Raw genomic sequence first — 24,902 nt, forward strand, 5'->3', positions numbered from 1 at the left:
GAAATAGACACTTGCTGAGGCATTTAATCCATTTTGAGAGGTATGGAAGCTGCCAATTTTTCTTAATTGACTATAGAGGGAGCTGACTAGAAGCCAAAGAGAGAGCTGAAGATCCAGAAATCTTTTGGGTTTTTTGGTTCATTTGTTTTTGTTTGTGTTGGGTTTTTTCTTTTGTTTTTTTGTCTGATACTGTTTTTTTTGTCATTAAGAAGAATCAGATCATGCCATTGGCTTGCTTATGTTCCCTAGTTTGCCAAGCAGCAGCTGTATATAGCTTCTTACACAAATTTTGTTTAATTGCCCTTTATTGTGAAGTATCTTTTTATTTGTAGTTTCATAGTGTGTATTAAAACTTGGAAGGTCACACATACCCTTTTTCTGTTGATCTGTACCATAATTTCCTGTCCTGATTTAGGACGAAATGTTAAAACCTTGAAACATGTTTGTGAACTGCAGATCTGTAAAGAGGAAAGAGTCATCACATCAGATGATAAATTGGCTTTGAAAACTTAAAATCTTCCTCTCCCCTCTCCGTCTTTTGATCTCTAAAAGCATTAGTACATAAACAGAGAAGAAATGAATAATGCTGAACTTCTGTGAATGCTTTTAATCCTAAGTAGACTTTCTAATAAAAGTAAGAATTACTGTCATTGCTTTTTATCTTGCAAATTCCCTGATTTGTCACCAAAAAAAAAAAAAAAAAATAGGGAAGGTGTGGCAACTCAGTGCTTGAATACTTTGTTGAAAAACTTATGACCATTTCTGTTGACTGAAGGACTTGATGAATATAGGATGCTTAAGCTTCTGCCGCTTTGTGGGTTGACAGATCCTTTAGGATCCCATGGCATGTTGCTCATTAGAAAAGACTGAACTACACACTAATTATGCCATGGCAAAATGAAGCAACTTCTTCCACATTCATACAGTGTGAAATTGCAGATCGCATCTGATGGTTACATTGAAGTTTGACTCAGGCTTCTTTTGCTTTTGCCATAGTGTATTTCAGGGGGACACTGGGAAGATAGAATTACTGCACTCCCTGCTTACTAGAGGAACGTAGCTGGAGAGAAAAGGTTATTCCCAGGTCAAATACAGAAACCAATGTGAATCAGCCATTTATCCTGGGTTTCTTATATGTTATACCCTAATCAAAATGCAGTGATACTATTTACTTTTATAGTTGTAATTTTTTTTCCTGTCTCTCATGCTGATACGTACTATGTGTTTAGCTTCATGAGAGATTATTTTTTGCCTTGGGTACTATATTATTTAAACAAGCCAAACAGACATAGAATGGGAAAAAGGATTCCTGTTGTTCTTATTTTGGAATAGGAATCTGAGACACAGTGACAGGAAGTGACTTGCCTAAGATTAAATAATATTTTTTCCTTAGAGCCCACATGGGAGAGGAGAATCTCCAAGTCTCAATTTGTAAATTGTGAGACCCTTCTGTGCATGTCTTTTGATGTTTCCAGTAGTCTTTATGTTCACATTGTTAACTGTGCTTTGTACTTCTCTGAGTATGGCTGTTTGTCCAGGGGTCCCTGTTGCCTTCAGTGCTGTGGGTGCTTACAAAAAATCTTTTAGTTACAACAATGCCTTTTCACACACCACAAGTATATAATCTGTCATAGATAGTTGATGGTAACCATTTCTTTAGACTACACACACACAAATTAGAGCCTCAAACATTCTTTAAACATAAGATAAAATAGTCCATTGTATAAATTTGTGAAGTCAGTGGAATTATATCAGGGCTCAATGTAGTCCTGTTCTGTTGGTTAAACATTGGATGCAATAGCTTCATGACACATGCCTTCTTTTAATTAACTGTGATCAGAGGTGGGAGGGTGATGTGTCATAATGATGGTTATTCATGTGCTCTGTAGCAAAAATTGCCTCTAAGCCTATGTCATCTGTGGAAGAATTTCAATTTTTTAATGTGGTCTGCATGGCCTTGAGGTTATTATAAAAGCTTTTAAAATTCTAAATAGGTTTCAGACTTGCTTCTCTTTATTTTTCCCCTTTAGCTCATATAGCATAATCTCACATATGCAATGATTCATATATATTGAATATATTTTTCACGCACATGAAACCATTTTTTTAAACTAGAAAATTTTTGCCACGTTTCCTAGAGACTTATGAGGAATGTGCAGTACCTATGTCTTTCCATAATGCCACATTCAGGTCTCACTTGACTCTCTGAAAAGTAGAATTAAAAACCAAATGGGACCCGATGAGGAAATGTTCTACTTCTGACCGTTGCCGGGGTCAATTTCAATATACTGTGGGCTAGGGAAATATAGGCAGAATTACTTGGGGCTAAGAATTCTTGTATTGAATAGAATAATCTGAAATGACTATGTGACAAGATATGCAAAGATGGACTTCTAGCTGAGAAGCCTAGTGTGGCTTTTTAAGGTAAGCAGCTGTCAGTCTTTGCAGAACCCCAGAGGGTCTCAGCTCAAGTTTTTGGTTTTAGCAGCAGTCTTAGGCACTGTAAGGTCTCCAGATTCTTTTGTTTTTCCGGACTCTTCAGGGGTTGAGGGGAGGGTGTTGTAAGCCAGCATGTTTGGAGTAAGAGATGTAGATTCTACATATTCTCTGACAAGGATGGATTGTAAACAGTTGCCATGCCATATTGCCAGTGTAGCAGGGAATACTGTTAGGATGTAAATTTAGTGGGATTTGAATGAAATAAGTCTGTCAAAAGACAGAGACAATTGGGGCTAAAAGAAGAGTGCAGCAGGTGGTTGGTGCCATTCTTTCCTGAGTTTGAGCTGAACCTGGGTAATCACATAATCAATTCCAGTTGATGTCAGGAGTTTGCTGTAGATTACTGCAGGATCTTCTAAGGTCATATGCATACTGTAGCTGAGCTGGAACTCTGGCAATAAACACCTTTTGTATAAACTGTGTGTCCTTGCGCTATGGGAGTGCAAAAAGCATGTTCTGAGCAGGCTGGTCCAGACATTCAGAGGTCTCATAACCATTTAGCATGACTCAATATCTATTAATCTCTTATAAAACTGTCTTTTGAGCAGTTGATTAGCTTTGCTTGGGGTCTGCAGTAGGTCCATGCCACTCTGTAGATATTCACATAACATCAAGCTCTAAAATACTGGAGTCACAATAAAAATATGACTTAAATAATAGCCAGAACTGTCTTGTAATGCTGACTGTGCACTGTGTGGGTTTTACTCATTATGGAAGTGCTGCCTTTACTCCTTGGCTCCTTGTTGATCCAGTGGCCTCTCCTTCTGACAGGATGGTACAGACTCGAGTTTTGGCACCAATAACATCTTAAGAAGTCTTGTTTACCACCCTGGACGTGATAGGTCCTCTGCTGTTCTGGTACAATTATTTGTGGCCCTATTCTATGACCTAGGTCAGGGCCTTCTGCCCTTTTTCATTCTTTCTTTCTCTCCTGAAGCTCTGGGGCATTTCAATGATCTGGTTCATGCTGTGTCCCACAAACAGAAGTACCAGAACAGTGGAGCAGTGGCTGCAGCTGTGGGGGCAGGAAGAGCATCTGGCAGGATGGGGAGGAAGCAGTGGGAGCTTCTTCATTGATACATTCCTGAATCACGAAATCACAGCTTTAGTGTAATTTTATCTATACTAGTCCTTTCATTCATGTTTGTTCCATAAACAGTGTAGAAACTGTGACTTGCTACCATTGGGGATCTTTCAGAAAAATCTTTTTTCCTCTCATGCAAAATGTGAAGCCATCAAGTAGTTAAATTGCATTACATAAATATTAGCGTATCTTTTTAGAGTTCTGTTGAGGGTTTTGATTGTGGGGTGACAATAAAACCGTGGCAGATACATTGTTAACCCCCTTTCCCTCCCATTCCCCATTCAGCCCCTCCCTCTCCCCGCTTCCCACTAGGGACAGGCGATTGGGAGGGAAAGAAGGACAGAGAGAAGAGAGCTGGAAAAATAAAAAATGTTTTCCTAATGCTACTAATAAGAATAGAGAAAATAATACAAAATATATAAAACCAATCTTGAAAGTCCCAGCAACTGCAGAGCCAGCACCTGAAGTCCCAGATTGGACTCTGCAGCCAACCGGAGCTGGATTCAATTCATCACTAAGCCTCACTTCACAGGGACGACTCACAAGGTCCTCTCCTAATGTTGGCCATAAGGAAAAAAGGGACAAGATCCTCATGATCTCCCACTTTTATACGAAGTATTCGTGTGAATGGGATGTTATGCTCAGTTGGTCAGTTTCTTGGTCACCTGTTTTCTCGTTACCCCTCTCCTGAGAGGCGCATCCATGCTTATCAATAAGTTTGCATTCCATTGCTATGTTTACCAAAACATGTATCTGGTTCTCCAGGAAAATTCGGCTAATGTGAAGGCTTTAGCAGACAGGCAAATTCACTAAAAGAGAAACTTGTTTTTAACAAAACCAGGACATGTTCATAATTAAAATCCTCTTGATTACTTTCTGGAGTTCTATGTGGAGTTGTCACCAAGTCACAGCATTAAGTAGTGTAATCGCTAGCAGAAGAGGATGGGGCACAATGTTGTTGCTGCTGAAAAGTAGTTATATTTCCATTACCAAAACATAAGATGCTCTTTATTGTAAGTTGTATGCCGGCTCTTAAAGGACAAATATCTGCAGAATAATTTACAATGCTTAACAGTTGTGATAGTGGAGGCAATGAGTACTTTCATCATCATCATCCTGCCTTACTATGTTCATACATCTAGTCACCTACACAAGCTATATACATAACGAAGTGTGAGAGATGACTTTTGGACATCCTAGAATTGTATGTATGTTGGCTTGGTTGCCTTTTATTATTTTTTTTCTGGGAAACAGTCTTAGTTGCAAAACCTTCTACCATTTTCTTTCCACTTTTTGCTAAATATATATATTTTTCTTTCTTTCTTTTCAATATACTTTGTCATGTAACCCTTTTACTTCACTAGTGTGGTCTAGTTGATTCAAATGGATAGTCATCCATTTTCACAAGCTCAAGAATGTGAATTATGGAACATATTTGAGCTACCCTGTATTTTTTCTATCTATATAGGCCATTACTATCTGGCCAACTCCTAATCAAAATGGGCAAAAAAATCCTTAATGTTTGACCTGGGAAAAATAAGTTAGAAGTGTTATTTTTTTCATTGAAAAGGAAAAAACATGAAAGGTGAAATTGTACCTTTTCCTTCTTCTTACCCCTTATCTTCCTTTTTAGAGAATGTTAAAGAAATAAATTATAAGACATATTGCTTGTATTAATCAAAAATGCCTGCATGTTTTGCCTCTTTACTAAAAGTGAAGGTTGAAATTGCAAGAGTCCCTTAAACCAGTTTAAATTGCATATTCTTTATTTGGTTTTGATGCTGGAATTTTAGGACAGATATCAATTACATTCATAAAAAAAGCTGTTTTCAATGATGACTACAATATGCTGTCAGAAAATGAAATATTTATGGAAATCTCTTGCCTGCTTATTTTCCTGTTAATATTAAATAATTCCGATGAGGAATACAGATGCTATTTCATGCTAATAATCATTATTTTTCAGAAACAGAAGGAGTCTAATTGGAAATTTGTGGAAGAACTCCTAAAAAAATCCACTGATGCTCAAGTAAGTGTGCAAAGGAAGAAACAACAAACAAGGAAAGTGTCAGGGATGCTTTTGGGAAAAGACAGGGCATGAAACAAAGTTCAGCTAACAAGTATATTTTTGGAATTCTAGTGTTTTTATCACAGGTAAATGAATATCCTTGATGTAGCTGAACTATGGCAGTATACAGTTCCTTCCTTGTTAGCAGTTACACTTGCTTTAAAGTGGTTGTGCTTGATGCTAAATTGTCAGATAAAGGAAAAAGATAATTATCCTGGAAGGGTAGGTATCTGGCTACTCTGACAAGATGTATTCAGAATAAGAACTGGATGCTTAGAAAATGTAAACCAGATACTGAATGTAAGGATATCAAGTTGAGGAGACATGATGAGGGAGATAGTCAGTTGCATTGAAAATTCAGCTATATCCTCATCACAGCAGGAAGGTGACTTGCCTTGCTGAGCAATTTGTCTTACAGGCTTGAATCAAACTCTTACTGATAAGGTTCTAGTTTCTGAGCACTCATTTCATACCTTATCATTTTTCTTTCTGCAGAACTGTTAATGCAATGCTTTATGGCCCAGAGGTCAGAACTGACCTCCTTTTAAAATGCTTTTAAATATGCTGTTCATCACATTTTTAAATGTTATGTTGCAGCTCTGTAAATTTGTTCTGAAGTTGCATGGTACAAATTGCAAATGCTGTATCAGCAACACCTATAAAAATAATTTCTTTAATTTGTGTATGCCTATGACAAGAATAAACTTGTTTATTTTTGTATTTGGTCTCAGAGGAAATAAAAAAAATCTGCAAAGTTCTGTTGTTGAAAGCTACTACTGCCTTGATCATGCAGTAGCAATGGCTGTGGTGGAAGCTGGAGTATTGGAACAATACTTGTTACAACTACAGTTTTTAAAAAAAGATACTTTGTAGTTGTGAGGAAAGTTGAAACAATAGATAGGGTATTAAAAGTTTGAAAAATCATGTTAGATGTGAACTCTAGCATTTGTTTATGTAGTCTTTCAGCTTTAAAGGTTAACTCTTTTTAAATGATTTCACAGTATGTAACTGAATAAACATACTGTGCATATACATTAAAACTATAGTGATGTTATCGCTTATTGGATGCTTACCATTTTGTGACAGAAACTGGAGAGGTTAAGATGAGACCAAAAAAAACATCTGTGAGTACCTTCTTAGCCACCTTCCTGTGTTGCATCTTCTTTACATCAGCAACCTGAGAAACAGCAAGAGGCTACTTGTAGTTACATTCTTCTTCAAAATATTCCTCTTTTCTTGTGAATATTCAAAATAATAAACAAAGATTGCTCTGAAGTTGAATATGTGTAAACTATACAGCTTTCTGATGCTTCTGTTAAACAAGTATTGTAGACAGTTTAGAAAGGCAGCTAGGTGGCCACATTCAGATTTGAATGAGTCAGTCATGACACAGTTATATGAGGCAAATATCTGTTTTAATTTCCAAGGGCAACAGCTGCTGGAATTAAAACAAACCCTAATTTGCCGAGGATATGTTTGCGACTACTACCAACTGTTTAAGGAGCCATCTAGTTAATTTCCTTTTTTTTATTTGTTTGTTATTTTTTCTTATATTATGGAATCAGCAGCCTGTAGGAAATGCTTTTTGGAGAGCATTAGTCCCTATATGTGCATGCATGACTGCATGTAGGTACTTTTATTTAAAAATGCATCCTGCTTTCTACCCCTGTACATCAACCATCCTGGCAATGTCCAGGAAGATTTTTTTATTTACCAGTAGACATGTCCATCTCCTGTGTTGCTCTGTCAGTTTCATGTGGCCACTCTTACCTTTTTTATCGTTTTGTGTCTCTGTACTGTCTGCTGAGTGAGTGTTTTTGAGACCAGAAAACATAGGAATGAGAAGCACAATGAGATATCAAAAAGTCAATAAAGAACATGGAGAAGCAGGAAAAGACAAAAGGAAGAATAGGGCTCCTTGAACAACAGGACAGTACTGATGATACTGCCCACCAACACTTGGCTTGAGTTTGTTAGTAAGTCCTACCTAAACCATCCTTTTCAGCATATACCCTCTGTTACTTGTATTAGAGGTGCACAGCTGTGCAAAATAAGACTAAATGATAGTGCCAAATCCCTCATTTGCAAGAGAGGGAAAAAAATTGCTGGTTAGAAATGTCATTTTAAAGTATGTGAGAGCTTAAATACTACTAATGTTTAGTACATAGTATTTCCATTGACCTCATAATCCACTTGTGCTTGTTGCTTTCTAACTTCAAAAACTTGTAGACTGTACATGTTTGGAGGGAAAATGGGAATATACAAAGAATGGGGGAGGAATGGAGATGAAATCAAAAATGTGTGTTCAAAAGCATCTGAAAAAGGTGCAGATCAAATATTTGCAATGTAAATTGATAATCTCTCTCCTACCAGTAACTGTTAATTTCTCTTCTTGTAAGCTTCAAATGCTGTGTTGTGAAAAGATGATTTAATAGGCACAGCTGTAGATGTGGATTTTGAGAGTAGGGGAACATCATGAAAGTTGAGAAAAGAATGGTCACCTTTGAGAAATGAGCAGAAGTTGGAGTTAGCTAAATCTGCAGCATTTTTTGGTAGTTTCAGTGAAACCAGTGAGTTTAGTGATCCCCAGCACAAAGTGGGCAGCCCTCACATGAACAGCAGAGAGCCTGAGCCACCTTCATCCAGCACGTGCCTGATGCAGGAGGTGGTAAAGACTTCTGAGGAAGGTGCCCCATATCCAGGTGGAGGTGGCAGAGGGGTGGGTGCTGCAGTGCCCTGTCTCCATGTAGGAACTTCAGCTTTCTAAGGACATAGTCAGCTTCCTTCTGAGCAAGGAGAAGATGTGAAGGTGCTGTTCAGGTTAGGTGACCAATGGACACGGGAAGCAGATACTGCGAGCTGTAAATGTTGCTGGAGCAATGAAGGATACCTGGGCAAGTGCAGAATGCTGCTGCCTTGGATATATCCTTTCAGATTCAAATAGCTGAGAGACTGGTGACTTTCACAGCCAGAAACTGCTCTCTTTTTTCTAGTTTTTAATGGATAGAGTTTAAGACAATTGCTTTTGTGAAAGATCTCCCATCTGTATCACAAAAAAAGGACATGTATGGGGAAAGTGGTTACATGAGGTATTCCCTATTTGTCTTGTAATTTGGATTTCTGTTACTGGGCTAATAACAAAAGTAGAGCTGATTTGCAATTCTGTTTGTGCTACGAAATGAAAATTGTTGTACTAGGAATAGCTGTATTTGTATAGTAGGCAACATCAAAATGACTAAATTTATGGATTGTCAGTGTAAGATGAATTTGTGTTTACAAAGTTTTATTGTGAGAATCAAAAGCTATTTTGTTTGTAAGAACTAATAGCAGTCTGTCTCTTCAGACTTCTCTCATTTTAGAAAAGAAACGCTTTGTGGGTTTTTTTCTGCCTCAGTTTGGTTATACCTTTGCTATATTTTTTTAATCTACTCTAAAAGAGATACAGAAGCATTTGTTGGATTTCTAGGAAACCAATTTTGTTACTTCAGTAGGAGGTCATAAGAGAAATGTTTAGACAGTAGTATCATTTTTATAGAATCTGGTGTTCCTCCCTTCTGCAATAAATTAAAAGCTGAGTACCTTAAGAGTTCTGATAGTATTTCCAGCCATGCAAGAAACCATTTTAAGCAAAGGAGCAATGAGAGAATACATTAATCCCAGGGATATTTGAAGTCTGGAGAACTCTTTCATATAAAATTTGAGATAAAACCTTCAGAACTATCTTGTTTTTGGAAACTGTTCTAAACCTGTTCTTGTTGAACAGAGAAGTAATGGTTAAAATTGAAGCTGCCCACAATACCATGTTTATTGTTGAATTAATTTAACCGAAGCAGTCATTGTTTGTTGAATTAGATTCTAAATATAATCCTATGCACAAATTACAGCTTTAAGACTAAGCATTCTCTTTCTAAAGGGTATGTGTTTTGGTGGTTTGGCTTTTTTTTTAAACATCTTCTGTAACTGGCTAGATCTTTCTAGAGAAATAGATAAGTTCATCTGCAGTTTTTTGTTTTATATCAAGACTCTTGCTTTTATTCATTAAAAAACCCAGCAACTGTTGAAAACATCTGCAGTTCAGTCACTTTTTTGTATAAGATTGTTTTTGGGGAAGACTGCTGGTTTAATTGTAAATGTCATTTATAAAAGAAATAGAGGATCACCTTTCATTTATAGGCATTTTTATTATATTTGAACTATTACCCTGTCCATTTTTTTAATCAGTCTCTTCAAGGGTTTCTTTTCTAGTGTTTTTCTGTTTCTAGTGCTTTTCTATTGCTTTACATAATGTCTTGAATATATAATTTTCTACGATAAATGAAAATGCCTTTTCAGTTTTTAAGTTGTTTTAGAAATATGCTGCTTCAGAAGCCATATGCACTGCATTAATTGTTCAAGAGAAGGCAGACATGTTTAGAAGTTATTGTAGATGATTGGTGTAATTGTTTACAGCGTTCTGAGAAAGTGTGGCAAATAATGTTTTCCACATGAATGTATAGCCAGGTACAGATAAGTTAATGAGTTATAGCTTCTTTGTGTAGCATTGAAAATGGGGGAGAAAAAACCAGCTCCTACGATAAACTTTTTGTTCCTTTATCAAGAGTGGTGTGTTAGAGGAACACTTACGAATGCATCTTCAGTGCTGTTTGACTTTGTGTGGTTTCTGGGACTTGAACCTGTCTACTGTCAGCATACTCTGGGATTATTACAGCAAGAACCTGGTAAGTAGATGAATTTATAAAAATGTAGAATTGCCTGTGGATGGTCCTTGATTTTAAGTTATTAATTCTGATTCTCTTCTAACCAAGCTTGACTGCCATGCTTTTGTAAAACTGATTAGTCAATGGCGATATCCCTAAATTTGATCTATTTATTTAAGAAATCATGTTTAAATATGTGTTATGGCCCATTATATTATGTCACAATAGAATGAATTATAATACATTTTTACTCTTACTTTTCATCAGAACTACTGATTATAATTTCATGTAAAAACACTTTGCACGTAGTTACAATGTTTTTTGGGGGTTTTTTTGAGTTTAAGGAACATGTCCTTTTATTTGTGTGAAGGATTGCATGTTATTACCTTTGGAATATTAGCAATTATTGTTACTTATAATGTTCTCTGGTTTTATTTACTCTTTTAGAACAGTTGCTTCACAGTTCCTTGGCTTGGTCTGAAGGGTTTGGCAAATATTAGTAAAACTTCTTTGGCAATGCTTGAATTGGCAAAAAGTTGCTGTTGTGAACAGCAGATCCCTACCCTGTATGAGTCCAGCAACAGTTACTTCATTTTTCTCAACATTTTGGCACGGCTGATGAAAGAAGAGGCAGAGAACGGTGGTGTGCATCCTTGGAAACAAATTAAAGGACGGTATGGCTGCTATTTAGTTTGTCTCATGGTATTTAGGCAGACCGTGTGGCCTTTCCAGCCACATGCCAAAGCAAGGCAGGGGGTCACTGTGCTCATGAGAAAGTGAAGGGGATGAGGAACTGAGGATGATTCATAATTTGAAGAAGGCAGTTGTTCCCTGAAGCTTCTGCTGCCAGCTGAGGCTGTGACAGGGCCCACAAACTGGGTCCAAGAATCACCTTGGCATCCATAGCCTGTGAAGATTTACTTCATCCCATAGGCCAGGACTTTAGCACATTGGCAGCCTGTGCAGTGGTACAACCCCATTGCCAGACAGGTAATGTAATTAAAGCACAGAAATTCTGTTTGGGCTGCAGGTAAGCCATGTGTTGTCGAAGAACATACAGATTGGCTCTTGCTAGGCCTCCAATTTCATTTCTATTTTCTTTTTCATGGTTTCCAAAATTTCTTACAGTATTTTTTTTTTTTGATGATTTGAATTTTTCTTTTAATTTTGAAACATTATTTAAGAGATATGGTCAATCATGATATAGAAACCATAAAATATATATTCTCTAAATCAAAATTTTGATGTTTTATATACTTACTGAATCCTTAAAGCTTATAGTAATGAGATTGTACTGATCAATAAAGGTGCTATTTTTTTTTTTCATTGGGTATAGGAGACTTAGAATTAGTTTTGGTTTGGGTTTTTGTTTAAAAAATTATTAATAAAATTAATTAAAATTTTACTAAGTATTAAAAAATTTTGTATGCAAGTAATATGTAAAAATGTCTATGTACACTTCATGAATGAGTTGTAAAGTTCAGGTTTAAAAATTACTGCAACTCCATAGAAACAAGTATGTTGTTGGATGCTAAGTCACTGTCTTGTTTTAGTTGGTAATTTTAATTAGCCTGCTCTGTTGTTGCTGAAAACAAATTATACTTACTTTTTGTGCTATTGTAGTTTGTTACTTCCCCTGATTTAAGAGGGGAAATCATAATACACAACAAATAGTGTGTCAGTCTGCTCAACCAGTATTCATCATTTCTACCTTGAATAAATCAATTACACAAGTAGCAAAATTTAACAGCCTACAGCTATGATTTTAGGATGAACTCTGTTTTCAGCAGCTAACCAAGCATTAATTGATGCATGACAAACGTAAATGCCTGTCAGTAGCAATTTACTACTAAACAACATTAATTGGATTTGCTGTAATTTTTGGTGGATAAATTTGATAACCTCAGCACCATTTCCAACTGTTTTTCCATGTGACAGAATAGGAAAACAACACTTATGGATATTTAACTACTGTATGTGGAATGTACTTTAAATTAAAGTTGGAGGATACACCCGAAGTTTTGAACACACAAATCAAAAAGCTGAACCATTTTCATCTTACTCCTCTCTTGTGGGGAGGAGTAACTTTATTTTAAACTTTATTTAAAAGTCCAGGTTTGAGCAAAGGTCACAGAAAAAATATCTATATAAAAGGATTCCTGTGTTTTCTTAGACACTTCAAAGTTGCAAAATACCAGTGCTTTTCACTGTCAGCTACGTATGACTTTAGCATTGTCATGTAAGCGACAGAGCTTTAAGTTTAACATCTTCCTGCTGGAGAAAGGTTTCTCTTCCAAATGCCTCAGTTTCCCTGTTTTCTTCCCAAACCTGTAGTTCATACTCCATACAGTAGGTGTGCCACACAGGTTGGTACACACTTTGGCAAAGGACTGTGGAGAAAAGGAGCTTTCCATCAGAAGTCTTTCACTCCTTTTACTGCAGTGATGATTGCACAGGTGACCCTTTGATTGCAGCAGCTCGGGACGTATAATGTAGGAACAGAAGTTGGTAGCTAAAGAAAAAGAATCCCTGCTCATTTTTGGTTTTAATTTTCTTTGTGCCACCTGGAAATAATGGAGTTTTAGGAAAGAAGTTGTACAGGAATTGTTTGCTGCAGCTGAGAGATTACACTTAACAACAGATTACTTCATTTCCTAGCAGCCATCATGGGCTAAGTTTGATTGATGGGAAGGCATAGAATGGAGGACACCCATCACAGAAAAAGTAGAGGGAGTCTGCTCATAACTTTGTGCTTAACTTTGTACTAGAGGTTGGAAAAATGGGAAGGGTTAGGCTTTACCTGGGGTTGAAAAATCTTAGTGTATATCCTGTATTAGGAGCAGAAAATGCAATAGTATGTTTGTTCCAGTAGCCAAAAGAGTAGAAGAGGGAAGGAAAAAGAGGATATTTAAAATTTAAGGGTTATTGGAGGAGGATAACTGTAAACTGAAAGCATGAAAATATAATTTTAGTCTATCAAGCAGAGAAAATTGCATACTCTAAGAAACTTTCCTGGGTTTTTTGTTTGGTTTTCTTTTTCAATGTAGAATTTATTCCAAGTTCCATCGGAGGAGAATGCAGGAGATGACAGAAGTGGGGCTGCAGAACTTTTTTAACTTGTTCCTCATGCTGGCAATTGTTGCAGAGACAGAAGATATAGTGAGTCGAGTGTTGGATCTTTTGGATTTCCTGACTCCGTCCTCCATGACCGTGTCTCAGAGAGCTCTCATCTGGAGAGGTCATTTTGCTTTCCTTTTGATTTATGTGGAGAAGAACACGGACATCAGTGTCCTAGCTGAGAGACTCTCAAATGCTTTCCGTGAGAAGGCAAAGGAGTTTTTAGTAACCAAAAATGACTACACACAGAGGCAAAATCTCTGGACTCTACTTTCAACCTACATTGATGGTGTTCAAGAAGTGTTTGAAATCAGTTGCTACTTGAGTCTTTCTGAGGAAAAGTTGCTGAATGATGGCTTTACGATGCTGCTGCCTGCTTGTCGAGGAGCTGAACTGAGCATGGTCCTAAATTTTCTTCAGGTTGTTCTAGCCAGACTTCGGTAAGTTATTTAGCTAAATTGTGCATATAGACTGGCATGTTGGTTTTGTGTGTAGTGCTAAACTGTAGTTCATATTAATTCCTTACTGAAATGAAGGAAAAGGAAAGAGAAATCTCTGGGAGATTATGAAAGATATTTCAAAAATCCACCAACACCTCACTGCATTTAGCATGTTAGAAGTGTTTCCTTACTATTTTAGGACACTAGGTTTGACATCCCTGATATTTTGTTACGAATTTGTGGCTGTGCAGAAAGTTACACAGTTGTTATTAATATTTCAGGCAATACCATCTTTCTTTTGGCACATGAAGTTTCAGAACTATTATCTGTACTAAATTACTTCAGTTAGGGAGGGTTTGTGTTGTGGGTTATTTTTGTTTGTTTGGGGTTTTGTATGTTTGAGAGTTTTTTGTTTGGTGTTTTTTTTTTATTTTTTTGGTTGTTGGCTGGGGTTGTTTTGGTTTTGTTTTGTTTTGTTTTTTTTTCAGTGACTCTTTTTCAGACCCTTTTTTTCTCTTTCACCAAGGTTGCAATCAAATACATGAATTATGGAGATTTAAATACCTGTCTGTGGCTCAATAGGCAAGAAAAAAATCATATTTTACCACTGCCAGGCAGTTCTGCTTTGAGGTACTAGTTCAGTTTTCAACATCCACAGTGCCCTTCAATAAGCATATTTTTGTCTCCTGATGCCTTTGAGTAGTAGTCTTTCAGTTTGAAGGCCAAACTGTTGGTTGTTTTTTTTTTTTAATAAGATATTAAGAGGCACCAATTGATCTGCCATTACTTCAAATGTTTAAGACTGAAATATGTGGAAGGAGCTGTGGAAGACGGCATAATAGGAATAGGGAGGCCTGTATGCAAGATCTCTCTTTAACTAGGTTCTTTGTTATTGTCTAGTAGTTTGACTGCAGCTGTCAATAGCTTATACATCTGAAGACAGCTGTTTTTCAGGCAGTCTTTTGAAAAAAGATGAAGCACAAAACTAAGTTTAGTTGATTTATTATTTATTATTTCAGTTCAACTGAATGTATTTACTGGAATAAATTGGAGACTTCAAAAATACTTTGACATATTCTCCATTAGCTAATACACAGCATTTCTTGAGTTGTTTTTAAAGATAAAATAGAGAGAAATTTTAGACTGGTGAAAAACTTGCTGGTTTCATAACCTGGCATTATTTTGAAGCTTTCCTGAGCTGGGGGTTATGTGGCTCTCCTGTAACACAGAGATGGGGCGTACAAGTTCATTACAGACTTCCCAGGTCATCACAGACAAGGTACAGCACAGTATTTGTACCGTTTCTTACAAAAAACAGGTCTGCTGAAATATTCGAATTACCAACATGTTCAAATGCTAGTTGGTATGAGAGACATTATCAGAGCCTTGTTCATTATCAGAGCCTTGTTTTTAACAGTTCTGTATTTCATCTTCTGTATTTATACATTTCTTTAGTGTTACCTGCCTGTTTATCCCATCTACAGAGAAGCTTAATTCCTTAACACTTATAAGACACTTAGATCTTTATGTTGTATGGAACAGGAAAGTATTATGGTTCTCTCTCCCACTTTGACAGACTCACTGAAAATAGTCCTCTGTTCACATACAAGTGAAACAACACTAAAACCGCCTTCTTGGTTCAGAAGATTTGGCTGACTCTGTACCAGCCAGATGTTAAACTAGTATTGGCTTAAGCAGACTGATCAGGCCTGGTCTGTCTGTAAACTTGGATAGGATGAAATGGCTCAACACTGTTTTCTTTTTTTTAAATCCAGGAAGATGTAAGATAGTGGGCCCTTCATAAATGTGATTTTACTTTACACTGCACTCTAATAATTTTATAACTCTGTGACAGGGAATTTACAGGTAGGAAGGACGTAGGATCACTGATTAAAGAGAGAAGCAGCTCCCTCTAGGCCGTTAGGAAATAATAACTTCATGTAACACTTTCTGCTAACCCTAGATGATGGCTTACAGGAGCATTCTTTATTGCTGATTAAGTAGCATTACCAAAATACTCACTTGGTTACATCAACTAAATGCCTTAATATTTAAAGCTTAACATTTCAAATAGTTTTAGCAGTACCCTTTAAAAGTATCCTGTTGGATTGCTAGAATCACATTCCAGATTTCCCAGTTGCTTTTATTTGAGGATACTCTAAAAGTGGCAATCTTTCGTTTGCAGAGTGAGGTGTAGCCAAAAGCTCTTCTTTAATTATAGCTATTCATTCTTCTATGGTTAAGGGTCTGTCAGCATTTCCATTATAAACCTTTATTTTCAAGGCTTTGTAACATGGCAGTGAAAACTTGCTCTGGGCTAGAACTTGGCATACAAGGTTTTGAAAGTGCACTTGTTTTCTTTCTTTATTCTTAAAAGGCAACTAAAAAGAGACCCCCCACCTTCATCATTTTTACACTACTGTGTTTTAAAATAACCCTTTCCAGGTTTTTCTTGTATTTTTTATTGTCTGCTAGAAAAGTACTGGTACCTTTTCATATTTGTAGTTACCTATGCTTAGACTGTTCTAAATAAGCTTTTTTAAACCACTTTTTTTTTTTAATCATTATGATAGTTTTAGTGTCCATAGGTTTAAATAGAACTATGACTTGGCAGGATAACTCATTTTATTAGCTTTTGATATGTGGTGAGTGGATAATTGGAAACAAGATGCTACTTGCTGGCACTGCCAAGTATTTGATCTTCATAGTGAGATTCAGTGTGAAGTGTAAGATTGTATTTTAATACAGTCTCCTTTTTAAAATCATATGTAAAATAAACAGTAAACAATGAAGAAACTCCCCAAAAGCACTTTCTTCCTATGCTTCCTATGGAAGCATTCAGCTTCCAGCTCAGACATAAGTTTTCCTTTATTTTTCATTTCTGTTTTTAAGCAGTATTTTAGAATCTTTATTTCTTTTTTTCGTCTTGTTTAATGAAAGGTAAATGAAGAATGCTTGCCTGTGTGCTTTCGTTTGTTCCAAGTATCTACCATTACCTGTCATCTGAGTGCCTCATAACACAAAAAGAAACCCTAGGTTAATAAAAACACAGGCATGTAATGGACTTGACAGAAGGCACTGTAAAAATGGACACAGATAAATCTGCCAAGTGCCTGGAAATAGTAGGCTCCATCACTGCAATATGGTATTCTTAAAAGAAACACTTGAAATATGTTAAAATGTCTTTTATTGTAATCACGTATTGCTCTGACATAAGCTTTCTTTCGTTATCATCATCATGGCATTTGGGTTTTGTAGGGTATTAGCACTGAGTTACAGGATTATACAAGTACATGCCCAGGTGTGAAGCCACTGCTGTACTCAAGACATCTTCACTTCATTTCAGACTTGCTACTGATTCCCATAAGAGAAATAACAAGTACCACAAACCTAATAACATAATAAATGGTAATTTTAAAAAAAAAAAAAAAAAAAAAAAAAAACAAACCTTGGGTATTTATGCCTATTTGTTCTGCAAGTGTTGAAGGGCATGAAAAGTTGTTGAAAATTTCAGTGTGTAAATTCCATGAGTTCTTCAGGAATACTAATCAGCTGAACTTGTCTCTAATTAAAAGTTACATTAATAATTGGGCCATGGATAACAGCAGAGACAGTTGTTTTCGTCTGTTAGAGTATGCCTAGCTTGAGGTTGTGACAGAAATGATGATGGGAATAGATTATCCGGTATATCTTTGCTATGGAAATGTACAGTTATTTGTAATTTTTTTTTTGTGTTATACTTGCCATCAAAACAGCCTGTGGGAAGCTTTCTGATGCCAACAGCAGCTTTTCTCCCCCTCTCTCTTACCGTGTAAATCAGCAGATAAACTCTGGAGAAGAATAGAAAGGTCTTCCCTACTCCCTCCTTCTTTTCTTCCCCCGCAGGGGTTTTAATGTTAGTATTTGTAAAATGCATTTTCTGATGTTGAACTTCTGAAGACTGTATCTAGAGGAGTTTGGAAGAGCATGAGTCTTCTCTTACCCTTCCCATCTCGTGAGTATATTTATTGCTACTGGCTATGGTGTCCTGATAAGCAGAGAGGGCAACTCTGTGACTAAACCACTGACCCATGAGTCAGAAGATCTTAGTTTGGCACTGAGATCTCCCAGGCTTAATGAATGACCATTAGAAAGTAATTAAAAGTTGCTATAAAGTTCATTTATGTGTGTGGAAAAAAGACCTAAGTCCTTCATTTTGGACTTCACAGCAGAGATCTTACACTTCTGGAGCAAGCATGCCTTGCTGTGCTAACTTCGCCTATGGTTTAAAGTATTTTTTGGGGTGTTTTTGAAGTTCAGTTATTCCATTAATGAAACTGAGGTTTGAATGAGTATGGAGAAAATCCAGTCTCAAAATGCTTTTGGAGCATGGGAAGCAAGTACAGCTTTACAATGTAGCAACGTTTTGAAAAGCCTGCTTTGTCTAAATCCTTAGAAGTAGTCTTTTACCATCTTCTGTGGGAATACTGGATACATCCTTAGCCACCGTTGTTGCCTTAAGATGTGGTTCTGGTAATTAAAACTGATTTTTTTTTTTTTTTATTTTTTACTCTTTATGTGGCGTTTTTAGTCTGGCTGTGTGTGGTTGTGTTTTGTTTTCCCAGGATTTTTTTTTTTTTGTCTAAAATAATGTTTTATATTTTTGTACCTCGTATTGTGATCTTTAAAGATGATGAGCTAAAACTTATGGTGTTTTTATTTTGCGTCCTCTGCTCTGAGAGTATTACTATACAAAGGAATAGAATGAGATACAGTGTGCCTTGGAGTTGCGTACCTAATTATTTTGCTTATAGAAAGTTCCTGTGTATGTCAGATTTGCAAGAATATGAACTTCCACCTCTCCCTGTCTGTTTTCTTGAATCAGTAGGAGGCCATGTGAGAGCGTGGGGGTGGTGAGTAGGTTGAGAGAGGTTCTCCTTCCCCTCTACTCTGCCCTGGTGAGACCCCATCTGGAATATTGTGTCCAGTTCTGGGCCCCTCAGTTCAAGAAGAACAGGGAACTGCTGGAGAGAGTCCAGCGCAGGGCAACAAAGATGATTAAGGGAGTGGAGCATCTCCCATATGAGGAAAGGCTGAGGGAGCTGGGTCTCTTTAGCTTGGAGAAGACTGAGGGGTAACCTCATTAATGTTTACAGATATATGAAGGGTGAGTGTCACGAGGATGGAGCCAGGCTCTTCTTGGTGACAACCAACGATAGGACAAGGGGTAATGGGTTCAAACTGGAACACAAAAGGTTCCACTTAAATTTGAGATGATTTTTCGAGGTCCCTTCTAATCCCTAACATTCTGTGATTCTGTGAGAGCTGAATAATTGATTAAAATCAATTTCATATTGGTGTTTAAGATGTAGTAGAGAGCATCTACCTTAGGAGGGCAACAAAGCTGGTGAAGGGGCTGGAAGGAATATCTTGTGAGGAGCAGCTGAGGACTTTGGACTTGTCTGCTTTGGAGAAAAGGAGGCTGAGGGGTGACCTCAATGCTTTACACCTTCCTGAGGAGGGATTTGGAGAGGGAGGCGCTGAGCTCTTCTCCCAGGGAACCAGTGACAGGACGTGAGGAAATGGCTCAAAACTGCAGCAGGGGAGGTTTAGACTGGACATTAGGAAGTATTTTGTTACCAAGAGGGTGGTCAAACACTGGAACAGGCTTCCTAGAAAGAGGTGGTTGGTGCCCCAAGCCTGTCAATGTTTAGGAGGCATTTGGACAATACCCTTGATAATTTGCTTTTGCTATGGTCAGCTGTGAATCGATCAGGCAGTTGGACTTACATGATCATTGTAGATCCCTTCCATCTGAAAAATTCTGTTTTAAAATCAGTTTAAGAACAAACTGAAGCAACAGAAGCTGTCAAAGGACCTTCTAATTGTTGATGCCCAAACAAAGGCAGTCTTGCTAGACACTGAATGTGAAGAAACTAAAGTCTAGTACTCCGACATCAATCATGAAGATAAACAGCTCTGTACCCTGTGCTACAGATTGAAATTTTTCTGTGTTTCATCTATGGTATCCACTCAATCTACCAAAAATTAATCCACATAAGCTTTCTGTGGCCTACCTGACAGCAGTACAAGACTTACAGTTGTGAAAGAGTAAATCCACCAAAAAAAGAGAGTAAAGTCATATGCAAGTATACTGAAAACCTGCTGCTTGGGACCCTGCAGTTGTTTAGAGAAAGATGTGCTCCCTGAAGGACGTGAAGCACAGATTTGTTTTCTGATGGAAGTGTCTCACTTTTGAAACTGTTTTCCCCAAATTAACTTTCCTCTCAGTTTTCCTTCTTTTATTCTTCACGAGAGGTGTGAGAATGGCTTTTCATATGGAATGTTTTCTTTTGTTGTGGATGTTAAACAAAGAAATACTTTTGCCGGTAAAACCATTATATACGAGTAGTCTTCTAATCTCTTAATTTTGATTGTTTCTTCGTTACCTTACAAGATATATATTTCTTCTCTCTTTAGGATATCTCTTGTCAGATTTAAGGCTTATTTAAAATGAAAAGAAAGCTGAAGCAATTTTCTTTATTCCATTTCAGTCTCCTAAGGCCTATTTCCCCCTGGTGAGCTCATAGCAACAGGGGGGTTTAAGGGAATTCAGCTTTCTGCAAATTAATGTCTCACATCATGAAAATTCAGGACTTTTTTTTTTCCTATATCTTGAAAAAGTAATACAGTGAGTGTGAGTATTATTTCTTGCCAGCGGGTGGAAGATGAATGATTTTGTCACAGTTTTACTGCTTGATGAGCAGTGTCCTGAGGGTCAGGCTTAAGTCTGTGTCACTATGCTGCTCATTACTCTTGAGCTAAATAAGGGCTGATTGGATCTAAATTGCCTAGCACATGGGCTGCAGATGAGCTCAGTGAGTAGGGGATGACCTGCTATTCAGGCTGGGAGTAACCCCGGTGTGCAAATGCTGCATTAGAACACCGTGGGAGAATGAGAGGCTACCGACCGCTGCCAGCAAAAGAAATCGAAATGTAAAAACTCTTTGATGCTGCAATGTTAGAATTTGAAATGTAGGAAGTGACAGGTTGATGGTACTTATCAGCTTTGGCTGGATTAGAGAACAGTGTCATCTTGCCTATATAATGACAGAAGAATGAAGCAAGCTCCCAACTACTTTGCGGTGCCGAGCTGCTGCTGTCAGAGTCAATGCTGCCTCCTACAGACACTCTGTGCTGGAGGATGGAGAAAGCAAGATTAGGTAGCTGGCTTGGGACAAAGTTCTTGGGCTCTGTAGTACACCAAAGTGTGCACGTACTCTGTGCCTCTGCCCATCTATTCCCATATGTTTGTGGTCTCTTCTCTTAGCAGGGAATCACAAACCTGATGGATAAAATAGCAAGTGTACGTTTTGGGACAAGAGCAAGCCACTGTCGTCTTCCAGAACACTCAGATGAGTCTTCTGCCTGCACTGGGCTATGCATGTGTGCATCTGCTTCACACAAAATATTTTCCTTTGTAGTTTTCTCTCCATCGCTAGCCCCTGTGAAAGGAGGTGATCTCTGGAGAGGAGAATTAATTTGTGCCTGCATGTTTTAAAGAAAGTTGACCTTTAAAAAGGAGAAAAAAAATCTGAACGAACTCAAAGGAGAATCCTTATGCTAACTGAGTGCACAAATATACTTGTCTTAATGGCAGAAGACTAAAAACAAGGAAAGCATCTGCCAGATGCTGAACACAACACAGACTGTAGTAGTTTGCACAGACCTGAAAGATTCAGTTTAGTGGTTCAGTAGAACAACCTTTTGGGTTTTGTTCCCTCCACCTGCATCACTGGTGCTGCAATGTTGATAAATAGCCACTTGCTTCATTTTCTCCAAATTGATTTCAGATTCTGTTACTGACAGCTGTAACCCACCAGCGTCAGCTTCTCTTACTACTAACTTACAGGACTACCTCACCAGCAAAAGCAATCTGGTGCTTTCATGAAACCAGTGACTAAATGAAAAGTAGGGATGAATCTAAATACATTGTGTTTTCTGTTTATTCTTTTCTACTTTTGTTTTCTGAGTATATACCATTTGATTCTTCTTCCCCTGAGATGCTTTTACTCATGATTAAATTTCTTCTGGGACATAAAACAACTTCCAGTTTACTTGTTTCTGGGCATTGAAAGAAAAAAGAGAAAAGAAAATAGCAGCCTTACAGGTATGAATACTTTTTCTATAAAATGGTGTGAGTCTACAGGAATGAGAGAAAAAATTCATAAAGAATGTAATTACAAGAGTCAGTGTCACTTGTATTATCTTAGTGTTATCAGCGTTTAATGTTATCACTTCAGATCACTGAAAATGAGGAACTATTTAGCACAGCTACTTGTAGTAGATGAAGATGAATTAGAGTTTATCTGAGTTGAGGACAAAAGTTACAGGGTATTTCTCCATGTTCAAATGGAAAGCAGAACCAGAATTTAAAATTACTTGGGTATCCTGGAAAAAGATGTTGTCAACAAGAGGAAATAGTGAAGGCCAAGTACTGAGATTAGGAAGGAGAAATGCTGATACAGCACATGGAATGCTTGGCATGGCAGCCATACTGTCAAAGAATGGGGAGGCCGTATGTACCATGAGGTGAGAGAAACAAAGGGGATCTCCACATCTGGGGTTGGTTAGGGTGAGGTGGCTGCCACAGCTGTTACCCTGTCTGTCCTGCCCTTGCTCACAGCCCTTGCTCAGCACAGGTGGCTGCATGGCCCAGTGTTTTGTCCCTGCATCAGCCCAGTTTCTGCCTGGCATAGGGAGGAAAAATAAAGTTGTTTGTGAATGGTGGTTCAAATGGATTCTCTTGTATCTTAAAAAGGGATTGGAGATGGGGGTGGTACTTACATTTTCACCTCTGTTTACATGTGTGTTAATTTGCATGGATTTGTAAGACCATTGTGGCTGGAAGAAAATTTGAAATTTGGTTGAAATCTGTGTATTGGCTAACTTTTAACAGTGACTTTCTGTCATGGATGTAGCCTGTATGGTATTAGGAAGCAGGACTTAATATGCATCTGCTTAAGAAAAAAATAAAACTAAATATCATTTTGGGATGTGTTAATAAAACTTCTGCAGGTGAGAGGAACTGCTTATTCTGTCTCTAGCTGTAGTTGTATATGCAGTTCTGGACATGTCATTTGAAAATTGCAGAGTCACAGGAGTGAATGATGGGAGCAGTATGTTTGTAGAAGTTTGATGGAACTGATTTTAGCTAGGAAAGGTTGAGGGGAGATATGCTAGAAGTTACCCAGTGTGTAAAAGGATGTTGCAAAGAAGATGAGTTGTCTGCTGTTCTCCACACCCCAGAAGAAGGAATTGGCTTAATTTGAGGCAGAAGTTTAGTGTGATTATTTAAAGTAGGCTGCAAATGTTGACACTCTGACAGGCTGCAAGAGAGAGTTGTGGAATCAGATTTTGGTTTTTACTTTTTAAACAATGCCTTAAACAAACATTTGCCAGAGGGTTGTCTTTGTAGGCTTTGAGATGCTACCCAGCCCTTCACTTATGTTTCTGTGATTTGATATTAAGGAGTACTCAATACAGCTGGTGATTGATTAGCAGTGATGCTTCCTAAACAGTATTCTGTGCTTTTCCTTACAGAACAAAAACTTGGTGAAATCAGAGGTGAAGACACCATACCTGAATCTATGATCTGCCATAAAATTTAACTTTGGAAACCTGTCATTCATTTTGATTTGTAGTATCTGCACTCTTTTGGTTTCGTCTTTCTATTGGGGGCAGAAAAAGTTGAACCTGTTTAGTGATTTGGTATCCTACTAGTTTTGGGTGGGAGTGTGAGGGTGGCTCATGCTGTGTGTGCAGTACAGTGGCTCTGCTGAAGGGGATGCTGGGTTTTTGGTGGTTTTGTGTTCAAGTCTTGAAATCTGTCTAGAAGACTATTTTGAAAGTGTTTTTTTAGACCTTTTTTAAAGAATGCTAATTGATCTAGGGCATATTAATGTGTATTGTCACATTTTATTTGGCTTGGAGCAAGTCCAGGTGCCATTAATTGCCAATGTCTAAATGCTCCCGCTTTCTTTTCAGTGGTACTGAACCAGAGACAGCGAAAATGTGCCCAGTGTGAAAAATGAGCTTAAAACAGTAGGCCACGCTATCCTCCCTGCAAACAAAATGTACAGAGTAGAGCATACTTCGCAACATGTACATCGTGCATCATCTTATGTCCTTCTGGGAGTCCCTTCCTGACAGTGTTGCTGGGAGGAACAAGTAGAGAAAAGTAAAAGCAGCTTGTGTTTTACTTAGTTCTTTGACACACTGAAGGTACCATGTGTTCTCTCGCTTTTTTTCACAATGAGAAGGCCCTGTGTATCCCTAATTGGGGTTAATTAAAGCCTTAGGGCAATGCTGAGACCCTGCCAATGGGTGGAAGGTACAGACATAATCAAGGCTGCAGCCCCTCACTCCAGGGAATGACGAGGTAACCCCAGGCTTGTCAGAGGCTCCGGTAACACAGATGTGCTAGTTCTTTCTGAAAATATGAGTGAACTTTGTCAAATAGTTGGGTGTGTTTATTGACTTCTGGCTGTTATGAAAGAATGGTCTGAAGTCTCTGATTTAATGTGCGTGCTTGCAAATGCACATTAAGCGGAAACCTTGTGGTTCTCTGCACGGCAGAGCAGGGACACGCGGCCTCGGCGGCCATTGTGCGCACAGCGGGGCGGTCGCTGCAGCAGGGACATGCCTCGGCTTTTGTTGAGGGCCAGGAGAAGGGAGGAGCGGGCAAGTACGTGTGTGCTTGCCAGGACAAGGAGTTTTTGCTTACTGCTTTTTGCGGACTTGCTTTCCTTGCAAAGAGTCAACTGTGACGATTAAAGCAAATATTTTCATTGGCATTCTTTGTTTTCTTGGACAGGAATATGTTGATTAGCTATTGGTGGTGTGCATTTGAAAATACTTCAGTATGTGTTCCGCCTACCTACCTAAAATACTTTAAAGCTGCTGAAGGTTTCCTCCCAGGGAATTCCACTGATTCACACCACACCTATATATTCAGG

General features: G+C 37.9%; 1 protein-coding gene across 3 annotated transcripts in view; it reads left to right on the forward strand.

The window, feature by feature from the left end:
* Positions 1 to 24,902, forward strand: part of MMS22L (MMS22 like, DNA repair protein) — a 94,222-nt gene that overhangs the window by 26,406 nt on the left and 42,914 nt on the right. For all 3 annotated transcript variants that reach the window (XM_065834255.2, XM_071806723.1, XM_071806722.1), the window contains 4 exons: positions 5,550 to 5,612; positions 10,250 to 10,369; positions 10,796 to 11,022; positions 13,396 to 13,905. In XM_065834255.2, coding sequence (XP_065690327.2) covers positions 5,550 to 5,612; positions 10,250 to 10,369; positions 10,796 to 11,022; positions 13,396 to 13,905 — 920 coding nt within the window. The remainder of the gene's footprint in view (positions 1 to 5,549; positions 5,613 to 10,249; positions 10,370 to 10,795; positions 11,023 to 13,395; positions 13,906 to 24,902) is intronic.

Source organism: Patagioenas fasciata, chromosome 3, assembly GCF_037038585.1.
Source record: "Patagioenas fasciata isolate bPatFas1 chromosome 3, bPatFas1.hap1, whole genome shotgun sequence".
NCBI lineage: Eukaryota > Metazoa > Chordata > Aves > Columbiformes > Columbidae > Patagioenas > Patagioenas fasciata.